This window comes from Corvus hawaiiensis, chromosome 20, assembly GCF_020740725.1.
Source record: "Corvus hawaiiensis isolate bCorHaw1 chromosome 20, bCorHaw1.pri.cur, whole genome shotgun sequence".
NCBI classification, from domain to species: domain Eukaryota; kingdom Metazoa; phylum Chordata; class Aves; order Passeriformes; family Corvidae; genus Corvus; species Corvus hawaiiensis.
Genome location: NC_063232.1, coordinates 2,407,392 through 2,424,004, shown reverse-complemented (window position 1 = coordinate 2,424,004; position 16,613 = coordinate 2,407,392). Strand labels below are relative to the sequence as shown.

Genomic DNA, 16,613 nt, shown 5'->3' with positions numbered 1-16,613 from the left:
TTCAGCATATGGAGTTCATATAGCATGGACATGCCTGAGTTTATAATGTTCTTTAGTATAGCCCTCTAAAATAAATACAAAGAGCCAAAGTACTACTATAATATATACAGCTGAAATTCTTTAAGGATAACAAATGGGGACTCACATCTGATTGAAGGTGTTGCTTAACTTGCAAACCACTCACTATCTCGCAGTGGTAGCATTGTACTCAGCAGTCCACAGACCCAGCTACAACCAAGTTTGCCAACTCTCCACATTCTTTTCCAGGAAAACACAGGGTAGATTTTAGTAATTTGGCTGTGCGTGGACATTTCATCATTATTATTAGCTGCTGCATTTTGGCCTTAAATAAAAAATATGCGACTAATGTGCTGTCCAGGGACTTGTCAGTTTAATTTTCTTAATGAAAACATATTTCTCAACCCCTTGGCAGAGGCTCGTTTAGTAAATATCTCTTTGCAATATGATACAAACATGGGTTGTGCATTTCTGGTGGGAAGGCATGACAAACCCGAGAGCTGGGGCCAAGGAAATGCAGTCATAGAGACTGAATTAAAAAGAAAAAAAAAGCAAGAGACAGCACCTAATATTATGTCCTGGCCCTTATTAAATGTCCCATTTGAAAGAAGGGAGCAGAAAACCACGATGGAGGCACCGGGCTGCACCAGCCCTGCCCGGGAGCGAGGCCGTACCTACAGTGGCTCTATAGAGCTCCCTGTCAGCCCTGGGAAGGGGCCAAAAACCTGCCTGCTTCCCCAAATTTACTACAGGTCAATGGAGCTACTCACAGCCACAAGAAGCTGCAGCTCAGCAGTAGCTTTGCATGAGCAGCCCCTCTGGCAGCTCTGTGCCGGCAGGAGCTCCAGGGCGGATGGGCGGCTCCGCGGAGGATGCTCCGCTCCGGCCAGCTCCTGGACAATAGGTTGCTTCATCATCCATTGCTCGGGGACCAGCAGAGGCACAAGAATCACCCAGTGCTGCAGTAAAACTTGCCAATGTCTTGCCAAGCTCTGGGAAAGCTCAGCCTGGCTTTGGTGGGAGGTCTGAAGCAAGACCCAGGCAGATCCGTTTTATCCACCCTCCTTCCTGCATGGCTCCAAACTGGGGGAGAGCTTTGCTGCACAGAAACTGGGGACAAAAAATGGGAATTTGAGGCTTCCTGAGGAGCATCTGCAAGCAGGTGGCATCTGCTCCTCAGGGCACCTCCTGTGCCAAGGGGAGCTGCAGCCCTGCCTGGGCAAATGGGGCAGCTCAGCGAGGTTCAGTGTTGAGCACGAGTGCAGCACAGCAAAACCCAACTCTCTGGTGAAGTTTGAACCACCAATACTGAGGATATTAACTGCAGCAATTCCTGGCTTCATCATCTTTTGTTCTGACCCAAAACCTGTTTGGACACAGGGTCCATGGGCTGGAGCAAATGCCCTGAACAACCAATGCCAATGACAACACCATCCCTGGGGTGGGGACATCCAGCACTGGACCAATTTCCTTCCAATTTATACTGCTTTTTTTGAAAGCCACACCAGGTGTATGTCCAACCCAGCAGCATACCTTAGGCAGAGACAGCAGGGCCACTCAGGGAGCAGGGCCCAGCAGCCACCACCAGCCCCACAGCTCCCCTGCCCACTCAGGGACCGGCCACGAGCCCTCGGAACACCCGTGTGACGCACAAAGGATGCAGCACAAGCAGCCAAGCACCAGACCCAGCAGCCTCTTCTGCAAAACACCAAATTGGTAGGACCCCAATTATAGGCACATTCAAACCCATTTCTCCCTCCCTCCCTCCAGCTCCAGCCAGAGCAGAAGGGACCATCCAGACCCGTCCTGAGGGCCTTGTGTGCCCCTCAAAGCTCTCTGCTGGGTTTAGTGGCTTGGACAGGCACGTTCCTGTCCTACTCCCTGCACTGCAGCTCTCACTGCCCTTCACAGGTCAAACCTTACATCGGTTTTTATGCTCACAAGAGAAAGGCACCCTCAAAGAAAGCGATCGTGGGGAAAGGCTACGGTGCCTCCTGTGTGAGCAGGACACCCCACATGGCATTAAAATCTCACAGTCTGGCACCCAGTGATGCTCTGGGGAGAGCAGAGGGGCTGAGCCTGGCTCTGGGGACCGTGGGCAGTGAGAGCAGGGTTGGCATCACCAGAGCTTGGCACCACACTGCCACAGCCCCAGCTAAACCCTTCCCTGCAGATGAAATGTAGCAAAAACAGTAAAAGCCAGGAAAATAAACAAGCAGCACAATTCCACAGGCCTCCCAAGCTTCAAAGATGATGTGCTAGTGAATTATTTGTTCTGATAATGAAGCAGTCACTGCTTAGCTAAGTTTATGCTAGGCACATTTTATCTCTACATGATATTCACAAATTGTTTTAAAATGAACTGTTAGAATAAGCATCTCTTGTTTATTTATTTATACTATTACTATCCAATCCCCTTAACCGTGGAGCAGCTGCTGACATGGAGCCAAAGCTTCTATTATGTTCAAACAAAGTTTAATTGATGTGTAATTGGCTGGTTGGATTTGGAAGTGAGCGATAAGAGGAAAGCTTTGCTTTCCTTTGGGGCAGCAGTTCCCAGCCTTTCAAGCTTGGCCTCTTTGTGGGCATCTCACGTGTATTTTAATCCCCATATGAGCAGGTCTGGTTGATCCTGGAGAGATGGGTGGCTGCAAAGCTCCCATGTGCAATAAAATCTTATTTTTTGGGCAGTGGATAGCAAACCAGAAAAGTGGAGAGGATCAGAGCTGACTGAGGAGCTCAAATACTCATCTGAGCCGTGGCTGTGCTGTGCCACGCTGCACATCAGTGACAAACCCTCACTGGCCTCCTGCTCACCAGGATTTAATCTGGCCTTCACTTAGATGCCAACACCATTCCTGATGTCCCTGTGGATGCATTAGCTGGGAAGGGATGTCTCTGACCAGCACAGGGTAAGGAGGGAATTCAAACAGTATTTCCATAGAGGAAACTGCATGGAAACAAAACACCTGAGCAACTCAAGCCATGTCCTCACCACGGACAAGGCTGTCAGTGCTCTCTGAGGCCCATGGGTTTATGGGGACTGGTGCTCATTGCACATCCCTGAATGTGGATGGTCCTTCAGATACTACAGCGTGCTTCTTTCTGTCCTTTCAAGGGGCTAAAAACATCCCCAAGCACTTACTAGCTGAAGTTCTATTTTTTAAGACAATAAGACAAAGATTTCCAAAGACAGACAAAGATTTTACAGTCCTTGCTTTTGGGGTGGTCAAGTAAAGCAGTGACTGATTTTTGGAAGCTCCTGTGTGGTGCTGCCTGGGAAGGTGCTGCCTGTGGCAGGTCAGGCTGCAGAAGGATCAGAAAAGTACTGCTCACTCAACATTTTGGCTAACAAGCCATGTCATGGCTGAGCAACCACCTCCTCAGAACCTGCTGGGCATGCTGAGATGCCACCAGAGATGGTTTCAGAACACCGAGGCAGATGACACACCTGCATCCCTGAAAACAACTAATGTGGCCCCAAATTCTTCTTGAGAATTGGCCATGGCTGCTTGAGGATGCTTCTCCTTGTCTTCATTGTTAGAAGGGAAAAGAATGGTGTCCGGAGGCTTCAAGAACTATGTCTCCGTCCTGATGACCTTTCTTCATTTTTTTCTAATTGCCCTTCTTTTGACAAGTATTTCTTCCACTGACTTAACGCATCTTTAAAAATAATATTCTCCAGGGCAGATTGAAACAAATTTGGGGATGTCAGCTGTTTCTTTTAGCCTTTTAAATGGCATTTCCTTTTTGATAGATTCTTGCTTTCAGAAAATACTTTAGAGAGATCAAAGAGTTTTTCAACAGGGTCCCATTTTCCCAGTATATCCTAACCCTCAGTCCCTTATTTCTCTTATCACCCACGCCACTCCGTTATGACGCTCTGTATACAAAGTAAGAGCAGTTAACTTTGAAGTGCTGGATTAGCCCATGCCAGATCCTTGCCTCAGAATAACAAACAATACAGGTTCAACAGGAGTTCTCATCAGTAGTTCATTTTTCAGCCCCAAATTCACTGTCACTAACACAAGCAACATTGAACTCTCAGTCTATGGGCAGATAGGAGAGATTTATCTGGTGGCAGGACCATGACCTAGTGATGAGAAGGTCAGACAGTTAAGGGATTTTTATATTTTGGAATGGCGAGGTTGTATTTTTTCCTTCTGGCTAGCACATCTAATTTTTAAATAAAACATTGTTTCTCACATACTTGAGAACTTGGTTAGCTGGATGGCTGCTTTCATGGTCTAGAAACATTTCCTCTCTTTGCCCCATGGTGACTCGAGGCACAGGCAGGCTCCTGGCCACGGGCTGCTTCTCTGGGCTTTCATTTTGCCACAGCTGAAGGTCCCAACGTGCCTGAGGATGGGAGAGGTGGTGCCAGCAGCACCAGCAGCACAGCACAAAGGTGCCTCAGAGAGAACCTGGGCAGGAGCGTGGCCACCAACAGCAGTTCAGGGCAGGTTTGCTCCCTCTCCAGCCCAGCTCCCTCGGCAGCGCAGCCCCTCCTGCTCCACGTGGGCTTCGGAGGAGCCGAGGCAGCCTCGGCACTGGTGGATCCATAGCCCCAGTGTCCAGGAGCCTTTGAGGCAGCAGCAGAGCCCCAGCAGCGGTTGGGACCTTCCCCAGCTGGTCTGGCCTTGACCAAAGCCTCCCCTCACCCTGCCACAGCTCCAGTGTAAGGACAAGCAGGGAAAGCTTTGGGAACACCCTTAACCATGAACATCCCATGTCTTTAAAAAGCAGGGATTGCTGCTTGAACAGAGAAGTGTATTAGGAACTAAATTCCCATCCCTGCCCTGCTCGGAGTGCACAAGCTCTGTCTCCCTTGCCAAAGCTGTCGACAACTTTAGCAGCACAGCCAAGAGCCATTGGAGTTTGCTCCTGCTTTTTCTCTAAAAGCAGGAGTTTGCCCGAACAGGATAATTCCAAGACTCCAAATTTAGGAGCAAGCAGATCAAACATTCCTCAAATATCTATTTTATTTCTATGTTTTAAATTGACGGCTCACATTCCTTCGTTGATCTTGGATATTAAGGTTTGCTTTTGGATCAAAAACCTTCAGCAGAAATTCTTGTAACTGCCTCAAAAGATTCTGGACAAATATTTCCCTTTAATTGTAATGAGAACTGGGCATCCATATGCCCCACAGAGCCATGGAAAATTTAACTTTTAAAGGATTATTCACACAGGAAAGCTGCACCAGCTTAGCCAAAGCATTTATACTTCTTCAGACCTTGATGTCCTAAAAACTAGTTTTATTTTGGTTTACTAAAGTTGATTAGGAACAGATTTTTTTTCAACTGAAATAAGCCACTTTTAAAATGAAACTTGAACATCTAAAGAGGATTTGCATCTTTTCCACACATGCAAGCTGCTTTATTGATTCTATTTTTTTCCTCTGCAGCATTTTCCTACATACGCTTCTTAAAACCTGCTACCATAGAGACCAAAGCTGTCTTTGTACCTGTGCACATCCTGCACTCCAGCCAAAACTCAAATTCAGTATCTCGAGCCTCCTGTTACATCTCAGGGATGGTTCTGCTACCACAGAGAAATGACATGTTATTTTCTCTTCAGGAACTGCTCACAAAAAAGTGACCAGGCATCCTGTGAACTGGCATTTTTTACTGCTTAGACAAAAGCTATATCAAACTGTTTGTCCTTGGCAATACCTGGATAGAAATTGCAATGCTGCAAAGACTGGCACCATGGCAAAAAACCTAGGGAACAGCTAACTAAATAATCTAACAGAAAGAAGAAATCCTGAGCCAGGAACACTGTGGAAGCAAAGATTAACTTCCAGCAGAAATAAAGTCTGAAAGATGAGATTTCACAAAGAATGGTTTGCCATGAGCTACAAAAAAAATCACAATTGTTCAGTTAAATAATAGCACATAAAAGCAAGAGAAAGAAATCGGAAAGCCAGATTTATAATGAAGTCCCTCATTTGCTTTCTGCTTTCCCCACCCCTTGTACAATTTCACAACTATGGAATTCCTAAAATCCCACAGGAAAGGTGTGCACCCTGCTAGGACAGAGCGATGCCCCCACAGCAGGGCGGCCAGAGGGGAGGACTCCAGATATGCAGCTGCATCTGCATCCTCTAATACACCCTGTGCCCTTTATTAGCATCTAGATTGATTTGATTAATTTGATTGAAGAGGACCTCATCGACTGGAACTTTTCAGTGGTGGTGGTTTTTAGGGTATTTTTTGGTTAAATATTTTTTCTGGGGGGAGGGATTTTTTTGGTTGGTTTGGTTTTGGAAGGTTTTTTGTTTGTTTTAACACACACATATGTGTATGTGCATATATATACACGGGAGGGTTTGTGAACAATTATTTCCAAAACCAGGCATGCACAGCTCGCTGTGGGTGCTGGACTCATTCCCCCATCCCTGGAAAGTGCCCCAGCTGGGTGAGAGCAGGGATGGAACCGGGATGCAGGAGCGCGGACCAGGAGCGGCCGCCCCGCCGGGGTTCCACGGAGAGGGGCTGCTCCCAGCCCCCCGAACAACGGGATTCCCTCTGCCTCCCGAAAAACCTGCCCTGCAAAACGCCCCTTGCCAGCGGGGCAGTGCCTGAAGGGATCACCCGTGGCTGCCGCTTTTCCTCCCGTTCCCCTCCGGTTCGGGCAGCCCGCGGGTACCCAGCGCTCCAGGCAGCGCCGGGGACGCGGCAATCTCTGCACCGCATCCATTCAGCCTTTTAAAACCATCACCGGATAATCCTCTGGAGGAGAAATCCGTAATTAGAGCACACCTCAAAGAGGAGGAAGGAGAGGAAGGCTCTGAGGGATAGAGCCGGCGCCCATCCTGCGGGCGCTGCCACGGGTGCTCTAAGGGATCTGAGCGCTTTTCTCCAAAGTTCAGGAAACTTTGCTAACATAAACTTCTTATCTTTTGATGATCCTTTTAATATAAAATAATCTCTTTTTTTTTCCCCTCCCACAATGAAGCAGTCGGACATTAAAAAGATAGCGAGTGCATTTTAAAGATGTTTCCACTTTATAAATCAAACTTCCTTGGCAACAACATGATTTCTATTTCAATGCTGAGCTTGCTGTGTTCTCCTAGTATCTCCTACAGATCAGTCCTAAGAGGCAGTAATAATCCCCTAAAGTAATTCTCAGCCCTAAATTCTCGATAATTTATAGTTGGCTCGTTCTGTGGAGCTCTACAAAGAATGAAACAAATGACTCCCCCTTTCCCCCCCAACTAAGTTATCAATATTTGCCTTGTTTATACAAAAAAGCTATTTTACACCATTGCCATGGAATTAACGCTTCCGCTGAGCTTTACATTTCCTCTCCATTGAGTGAACTTGTCATTAAAGTCACTCTTTTTTTTTGTTGTTTGAAATTTAAAAATCAGGCTTCCATTTCTTTTCGTTTGTGCCCCTTGAGGTCAGACAGACCTACGTTTAAATGATTTCAACTAACGGCATTCAGGGGCATCTCTGTGCCTGCTGGGAGGGGGATTAGAGTCCTAATTAGTGCCTGCAATTAGCCGCTTTCCCTCTTTCCACACCCTCCCAATGCTAAATGCAAGTGCACACAAATCTCCATTAGCCATGGGTTTTTTTAATTGGGTCAAGAGGAGGTTTATTATTGCGACTCTCTGTTTAAATAGCTTGGGTAAAATAAAATCTGCATGAAGTAATAATTTTCATTTTGTCCTTTGCATGGGGATTACCAGCAGATTCCAGCTCGTGGGCTGCCCTGCCCTCAGCACGGCCACGCGCGGCATCGCTATGGACCGAGACTCGAGCCGCCACGAGATTTAAGCTGTTCGCTGTTTCGGCCATTCTCATGCTAATTATTTTGTGTATTTTTGCTGTCGATGCTGCCTCAGAGCCCAGCCCGGGCTGGGAGACCGAGCCCGGTCCTGGCACCGGCGGCGCGGGGGCTGCGGTCCCGCTGCGGAGGCTCCGGGGCTGTGCCTCGCTGCTAAAAACCTGCTAAAAACACCGATAAAAGAAAGCCCTCGCCCTGTATTTTGACACCATTTGCAGCCCAACCCAGTGAAAAAAAAAGGTCCTTTTGTTTCGTGTTATTCATCAGCATTTCAGCCATTTCTTCCTTTTTCTTTTTTTTTAAATTCAAAACTGTTTCTAAAAAGAAATTTAAATTTCTCTTAGCTCGATGGCGCTGCACTGATTTTCGCAATTGGAGAATTTGGCTCGGGTAACTTAAAAACCACGAAGTTTTGTACATCTTGTGGTCTACTCCCCATCCCATCCTCCTGAAAGGTGCGCTGCCAGCTCCACCGGACAAGGAATGTGGGACTGAGCCCTATACATATGGAGTTGTTTAAACAACCCACGTTAAGACTTACAAAGAGATAACATGCACGTTTGGGATGCTTAAGGTCTAGAATTTGGTAAAGATATTACACGTTCCCCTCACAGACACACTCAGATACTATAAATTAAGGGTGAAATATCTGAGGTCTTGATCCCCTCATCTGAGCTGACTCAGGGAGCAGACCTATCCAAATGAATCCGGCTCTTCCCATCAGCAGACGCTGCAGAACAAGCCCTGAGATTTTATACACCAAAATAGGGTGTGATAAGGACAGAGTTACCTGCACAATCACTTCATAAACAGCCACACAGCAAATAAATGGAAGATTCCCGGGACGTACACACCCTCTCCAGGGGGACTAACGGGAATATCTTGCTTATTAGAGTACAACTTCCCTACACCGACCAGCTGCTGCATAGAGCAGCACTGCCGGGACAGAGGAAAGCAGAGGGAGAACGCTCACCAATCCCAAAAATCCAGTGCCGAGGGCTGGGTTCTGGGTCTCACAGTGTGAGCAACAAACAGGGGAGGAAAGTCACACACACACACTCTATGAGCACCCCTGGCTGCCCTGCACGAAGGATCAGAGACAACAGAGAAATAAAGAATGCATAGAAATTATTTGTGGGGTTTTTTCTCTGTTTTCTCCCCGCTGTTTGAGTCTGCCTGCACAGCTCGCTAGCACGGTGTGAAACAAGCAATCGCAGGGCATGGCAGAACTTCTCAGCTGTGCTGGAATTAAATTTTAACACCTCAGTTTTTCTTTCCCAGCAGCAGCGAGGCGAGCCCGCTGCCGCAGAAGCCAAGGACAGACACTTTGGTGCCCACGGTGACACCCGGCTAATTTTCTTGGGAATTATCTGATTCCCGAGCCAGTGATGGTCTGAGGTGTAATTCTGATGCTTAATTTTCTGACATTAATTCTGCTATCTCCCACCAGAGCAGCCCGGGCAGGAAAGGAGCCCTGAGCAGATGCAGGGCTGAGTCCTTTGGGGAACTGAAGCCTCTGTGAGACTCTGGTCTCCCTCCCTGGGTGTGCACACTGAGGGGGCTCTAATTTGGTAAAAATAATAGATTGTTTCCAAGGGAAAACAGATTTTTTTTTTACCCAGAAGTGGCACCCATTTCTCTTTCAATTTTGAGATTAAAAGAACCTTCGTACTGCTAAAACTCTGGTGTAAAATATCCCAGCACAGGTCTTGATACACGACACAGAAAAGGGAAAGGGGTTTGCTTTGTGGGGAAAAAAAAATAAAGCCACAATTATGCTAATATCCTAATTAAAAAATAATTTTAAAAAAAATTACCAGAGAGAATCGGGACTAAATATTCCAAACGACTCCACATTTTCTTGCATCTACAGTCCAATTGCCACACTCAAACATATGTACAGTTTACACTGAAAAAATGATCTTACTAAAATCTGCAATCACAATATTTTTTAAATGTCACTGGCTGTGGCAGCTCTGCAAAACCCAGTCTTGGCAATTCAAAACCCAGTCAGGACATTTCATAGAGATCAGAAGCAATACATGTCTGCAGGGAATTTTTACTAACCTGCCTGCTTTGGTTATTATCATTTCTGTGCCAGCTTCATGAAATTTCTTCCATAGCTCCTTCTCATGGAGATAGACTTTGATATTTTCTATTGTCTGTAAAAAAATAAAGATAATGAGAACAGCAAGAAACGATGGAGAAAACCTGGGAGAAGGGCTGGGAAGGGCCGTGGAAGGGCTGAGGCTGGGGACACCCAGGGCCCACGCTGCAGCCGAGGCTCCAGGCAAAGCCACCAGCCTGTGCGGGAGGAGGATGGAGTCTCAAAAATTCCACTGCCCTTTGCCAAAAGTAAGAGAAACAAACGGAGGCCGGTTTTAATTGCAGACTTTCACAACCAGGCAGGACACTGCGGCTAAATGGAGTTTTTTTTTTTCTTTTTTTTTCTTTTTTTTTCCCTAGGGGAAAAAAAGTCTGTTGGGGTAGACTCGCCCTAAGGCTCCCAAAAACCAGGGCCAGGAGCAGCCGTGAGGACACCCACAGGGACAATGGCTCTGTGTCCAGGGCCGCACTTTGTGCGTTCCACGGGATGTTGGGAACATCGCAGAGGCACGGCTGTGCGCGGGGCGAAGTCACAGAAGTCGCGTTTCATTTAGAGATTGGAAAAAACCCCAGTGAATCCCCTGCCGAGCCGCATCCCCGGGAGGAGCGGCGGCGGCTCTGCCACCCGTCGGACCCGGCTGCGGCTCTCGGTGCTCGCTCTTTACCGCCCTGCGCACCGACAGCAGGCACGGGGTGGCCTGCTGTGGACAGGGAAAATAAAACAAAATAATAACAACAAAATAAAAGCAAAAAAAAGTGAAGAAAAATGCGCTTTCCTCGCAATCCCTCCCCGTGTCGTCGCCAGGGTAGATGCGCGGGTTACAGGCCGGGCTGGTGGCGGGGGTGAGGGCGCAGCTGGCGGGCAGGGCAGCACGCGGGGCCGGATGGTCCGTACCTGCTCAGGGTCGGGGAGCTGCGGGCTGCTGAGCGGCGTGGTGCTCCCCCCGGCTACGCCGAGGACGGGGGAGCCGGCGGAGGTGTCCGCATGGCCGGGCGCGGGGGCTGTTGGAAACCCTTCCTCGGTTTCAGACAGGCTTTTCTCCTGGAGCATTTCCTTGGGGGAGAGAGGTGCAACGTTAGCTCGCGGCACCAGGGGCCATGTCCAACCCCTGCCCCTCGCCCAGCACTGGACACAGCCACCTGCGAGGTCAGGCCCTCCCGATCCGGCCCGTGGTCTTTCCTCGGGCGGCGGCACTCGGCAACAACACTGGGATGTGGCACCGCCGGCCCCGGGGGAAGCCGCTTGCCCGGCAGAGCCAGGCCGGGCCCGCTGGTCCCCGCGGGGGAGCCGCCCACGCGTGGCTGCGCTCCCGCTTGAGGCCAGGGCAGCTCATCTCTGGTGTGGCCGCAGCCCCCCAGCCCCAACTCTCTCTCCTCTGCCCTCCTCCTCTCCCCTCCGGTACCCGTTGGGGAGGGCAGCCCGGCCCGGTCGGTCTCTGTGCCCCGTCCCGTCGGGGCTGCGGGGGCTCCACGATGAAGCGCTGCGGCGGAGACGGACGGTGTAAACAGGGGGAGTGCTGGGCTCCGAGATAAAAGGGCCCCTCTTAAACTTGGACGGAGACTGGGAAAAGCCAATAAAGATAAGGCCTGACAGCTCCGCCGGGGCTGCCGCGCATCAACGCCGACTTTTACAGCGCGGAGGGACGCGGCTGCCCGCCCCGCTTGACGGATGGATGGACAGACAGACGGACGGGCAGCAGCAGCATGGAGGGGGAGCAGCTCCGAGGAGGCTGTGGGGTGCCGATCCCAGGGGCCAAAACCAGCGCTGGCCATGGACCTGCGGTGCCTGAGGGAGCGCTCCTGTCCCCGGCCCACAGCCCCAGTCCCTGCCCCAAGCCGCCAAGGCCGAGCCACTGTTCAGGACAGTGGTGGTCCCGATGTTAAATGCAGGGGGAGAGCAGGGCTGGGACCCCAAACTCCAGCTCCAGCAGAGCTCCAGGGAGAGCGGGGCTAGGACCCCAATTTCCAGCTCCAGCAGAGCTCTGGTGTGAGCAGGACTGAGACTCCCAGCTCCAGTCCCACCAGAATTCCAGTGAGAGCTCCCACCGAGGAGCCAGACAACCAGCCCGGCTGTGTGCCAGTGGACACACATACCCCAGTGACCAGCCGCAGTCCCCGGGTCAGGGAGCGCTGAGCGGGGAGCACGGTACAGGGCCCGGTGCCCCGAGAGCTCCGCAGGTCCCTCTGCCCGGCTCGGGGTGTCGGGACTGGGTGGCCCCAGCCCGGCCGAAGCGCCGAGGTTTCCCAGCGTCCAACCGCACCGCGGAGCTGGGTGACCGGGAGGGCACAGGTGGGAGGTATCCTCGGCGAAGCCCGAGGGCAAAGCTCCAGTCCCGGACTGGGACCCCGGTGCTCCCGGCACGGAGCAGGTTGGCTGGCGGGGAGCAGCAGGGAGCAGCGGGGCAGGCTGGCGGCAGTGTCCCGGCACAGGCCGGGCTCGGCGGGCTGCAGGGAGCCCCGCACCCTTGGACCCCCGCTCCTTCTCGTCCTTCCCCCCGCACCCCGGGAACTCACACGGCCGGCCGAGGGGCAGGAGGCGCAGAGGGGGGCTCCGGGCTTGGCCTGGGGGCGGCTGCGGCATGAAGGGCATCCGCGGGGCGCTCAGGCCGGGAGCGGCTCCGCGGCCCCCGATGGCAGCGGCGTGCGGGGCATCCCCCGCTGCGCGGATTCACTTTCCCTTGATCTCGGCGGAAAATGTTCCATAAAGATCCAGTTTGGGGCCTTTCGACTCCCTCCCTCTTTGTCTCCCCCCCCCTCCCTTTTCCCTTCCCCTCCTGTTGCTGACGTTGCCGCTGTCAATCACATCCCCTTACACCGACTCTGTCCCGCTCCGCCCGGCCCGGCCCGGCCCGGCCCGGCCCCGTGCCCGCCCGACGGTCCGCACCGGGGGGCACCGGCGGGGGCAGCTGCGGCCGCCCGGCCCCCGCGCACCGGAGCCGGTCACGGCCTTCCCCGGCCTGCTTCGGCGCTGCGCCGGGCCTGGCGGCGAGCGGAGCCGCTCGCTGCTCCGGGGGGAGCCCGGGGAGAGGGGACATCCTCGGCACCACCGCCCCCACACAGCCCCGACGGTCCTGGCGCTCTCCACTGCCAGCCGGGGAGCCGGGCCCGGCAGGGGCTGCAGCGGGGGGCATAGGCCGCGCTTGGAAGGGCACCTGGCTCGGCGGGACCCTGCGGCGGGAGCCGGGGTAGCCCGGGAGAGGTGATGAGAAAGAGCCGGGATCAGGCCTGGGCAGGGGTCCCGCCTCAGGAGGGGCCTAAAACTCCTTCGGGTTCCCTGACCCTGCACTGCAGCCGAACCATCCGTGTCCGCCGGTCTACGGCCTGCCTTCGGTTGCGGGTCTCCCTGCGACCTCGGGGACGAGGACAGGACTCCCCCTCCTCCCCATGTGGCGACAGGCAGCCCCGAGCCTTGCCACAAGGCAGGCAGGAGCTGGGCGGCCACAACAGAGCGACGGCGAGGCCGGGCTGTCAGGGCCGCCCCGAAGTGAGGGCGGCAAGGGGAGAGGCGCGCGCGGCCCCTCACACCACCCAGATGGAGCTCCCTCACCCTACGGCACGGGCACCGCCTGCTCGGAGCTCCCACCACCACACTAAACCCCCAAATCAGGAGAAGAACCCACTCGGGAGAGTCCCCGCGTGCTGTCGCGACTGAAAGGGCCACTTCAGCTCGGCTGTCGCGATTACCAAGCCACACACACTCATACCCCCGCAGCGCTGTCCCCCCTGTGCTAAGCTGACCCTCACATCCGAACCGCGCCCAGGCCCCCGCGCTACCCCCTGTACATACGCCTGTCGCGACAGCTCCACTGCTGTGCCCCGCGACTATATCGCGACAGCACCGCCAGGCTCTGCTCTGCACAGCGCCCCCCGAGCCCGTGCGCATCCCCTCCGCCCCTCTCCGCGCCCGCGGGCAGGAGCCCTTACCCGAGCCGGGGGTCCCGGGCGGGCGCCGAGGCGCCGCTCGCTCCCGCAGCGCCGGGCTCACAGGGACCCCGCCATGGGCCGGCGGGGCTGCGCGGGGCAGGGGTCTTATCGGGGTTTTCTTGAAAGTGAATTTAAACCCAAACTCACTCCCACCGTCACGTGGTGCCGAAATTGGGAACAGGAGCAGAATAAAAAGTAAAGTGGGGTCAACCTCGTAATGAACCTTTTCCCCACTCCTACCAAAAAAAAAAAAAAAAAAAAAAAAAAAAAAAAAAAAGAGAGAAAAGAAAAGAAAGAAGGAAAGGGAAGAAAAAAAAAAAAAGAGGACCCCGGCGGGCCGGGGGATGCGAGCTTGGGAGCTGAGAGCGGTTTCCGCAGGAGCCAGCGGGACGGGGCAGGTGAGACCGGGCCGCGGCGGGCACCGACGGGGCCGGGGCGAGACGGGAGCCGCGAGCGTCCCGCCCCCGCACAGACCGAGCAGGGGCTGAGAAGGGCCTAAGGGTGAGGAGCCGTCCCGGCGAGAGGCAGCGAGAGGCCCGGCGCAGCCGGGAGCTCCCGGGAGCGCTGCTCCCGCCGCTGACCTGCCCTGCTCGGTTCCCCGCTGGTTCCGCGGTCGCAGCTGCCTCTGAGCTACGGGCCCGAGCCCCGACCCCGCCGCCGCGGAGGGTGCGCGCAGCCGAGCACCGCGCCCGCCTCTCGCTTGGACCGCTCCGTCCCGCCGCCGGTTCCCACCTGTGGGCCGGGCTGTCCCCGCGGGCTGCGGGACCGGGGCGGCTGCCGAGGGCCGGGCTCCACGGCAAGGTGAATTTTGGTGTGACTGTGAGCCGGTACCGGGGGCTCGGCTTTGTCTGGGTGAATCTCCCTTCAGCCCTTCCTCCCGCAACCGCGGCAAGGACAGGGGAAATACCGGCCTGATCTTCCCGACCTTAAATGCAGTCTTTTCCCCCTTGAACAAAAAAAAAAAAAAAAAAAAAAAAAAAAAAAGGCGGAGGGGGCAATCCCAGGTGGGGAGGATTTAATTAAAGCAAATCCAAAAACTTTCAGGCCTCCTTCCAGTCTCAGACTTCCCCGTCGGTGCGTACGGAGATGCTGGAGCGGTGGGGTCGGGCCCATTCCCCGCCGTGCGGCCCCGGTTGAGTCCAGCCACGCTCGGTTCACCGTGCCCTGAGCCCGGACAGCACCTGCCCGTAGCGGGCTCCGGGGTCGGTTCCTCCGGGAGGGCACAGATTCCCTCATCCCCCGGCCGGGGGACGGGGCCGCCACCGAGGGGCGAAACGTCCTCGTCGGACGGAGTCCCCGGCTGCGGCAGCTCCGTGCGCTTCCCGAAGGCTCCGGCAATTGACGGCGAGGCGAAACCAGCCCGACTGTCATCACCCGGCAGATAAACGGCCGGATCCCCGACGGCAGGGTGGCTCCTATTCACGGCTCATCAACGCCGAGCCAAGGGAGCAGTGGGAGGATAAGCCCCGCTTTCAGGGACCACCGCTCCAAACCACTCATCACTGTCACCGAGCTCGCTCATGCCTTGGCCCTAAACACCGGCGATTAATAAAAGTTTACTGTCGCTTTTCTCCAAAGTTACACTTAGTCCGCGGGCTGGGGAAACCCGAGTGGGATCCGTTCCGCGGGATGCTGCAGCACTCTTCCAGCCGCCGCAACCTTTCAGCGGCTGCTCTTCCCCCAAAGAAAACCTGCTTCTCTTCCCACCAGGAAAAGCTGCCAGCCACGACGGAGACGAGGGGAGAAGCGAGCCCCGAGCCCGCGCCCGACAGAACCGCGCAGCCGGGCGGCCCCGACGGCGGCGCCTCAGAGCCCCGTGCGAGGCGAAGGGCGGCAGGGGGAAAGTCAGGACCGAGCCTCGGCCGCATGGGTTGGCGTAGATTTACTGACTTGAGAGGAAACTCACCGGTTTACACTGCTGAGAAGGGTTTGAATGGATGAGTACAAAGAAAAAGTTGCCGAATTTGGCCAGTAAAAAGACTGGAAGAATGGAAGGCTAATACTGAGATATGCACGGACTCGGGAGGAATTACACAGCATCAGAGACTTGCTTCTAAACAGCGACAGTGCCAAATTTCTAATAACTGTGTAATATGCTTATTTATACCATACAAGGACTTACAAACCTCATTGTGCATAGCAGCTGGGTCATATTTCTTTACCCTTCCATTCCTCAGGCTCTTTTGCCAAGAGACTGGTACCAAACACTTCTAGGCTGAAAGGAAAACACAAAATTTAATCGCAAAGAAACGATGACAAGGAAGCGTGGGTAAGATACTGGCTGACATGCAGCCCTTTAATCTTAAGCATCTGCCTAAAATAGATGCACTAAGGGGGTATTTGAAATATGCACGGTTTGAAATGCAAGTGATTCTCTGCTCCTAAATCGTTCAGCCCAATTATCCACATGTATTTCCCTGACCTGGGCACGTTTGTGGGCTCTAAGGCTTTGTTTTAAACTGTTAAGTAAATATTTTAACGAATGTTTTAAAACGTTGTAAACGAATGTGCTGCTCAGTCTCGCACCAAGCTCCACTGGAACCGGGTAAATCAAACGAACAACCATATTCCGATTTGTTTTTAAATATTTGGGGGCGTATTTGTTAATTTTATCCCAGCGTACCAAGTGTACTCACCCCTTGTAATTTCAAACAAAGCTATGAGAGTTGCAGCCCGGCAATGTTAATCCTGTGTCCAGCAATAATTAAACTATGAACGAATATTCATGTATCTAGACATTTTTTTAAAGCTAAAGTATTTTTGAAATA

General features: G+C 53.2%; 1 protein-coding gene across 3 annotated transcripts in view; it reads right to left on the bottom strand.

Annotated features, from left to right (window-relative positions):
- TBX4 (T-box transcription factor 4) overlaps window positions 1–15,869 on the bottom strand; it is a 37,760-nt gene extending 21,891 nt beyond the window's left edge. The window contains exons 1-3 of one of the 3 annotated variants that reach the window (XM_048324624.1): window positions 15,752–15,869; window positions 10,817–10,975; window positions 9,883–9,977 (exon numbers count right to left, since the gene is read on the bottom strand). In XM_048324624.1, coding sequence (XP_048180581.1) covers window positions 9,883–9,977; window positions 10,817–10,972 — 251 coding nt within the window. In that variant the 5' untranslated portion in view covers window positions 10,973–10,975; window positions 15,752–15,869. Of the gene's footprint in view, window positions 1–9,882; window positions 9,978–10,816; window positions 10,976–11,061; window positions 11,080–12,435; window positions 12,588–15,751 lie in introns of those variants that run through there. The other 2 variants (XM_048324623.1, XM_048324625.1) reach the window with 2 other exon arrangements.
- Window positions 15,870–16,613: the final 744 nt, after the last annotated feature.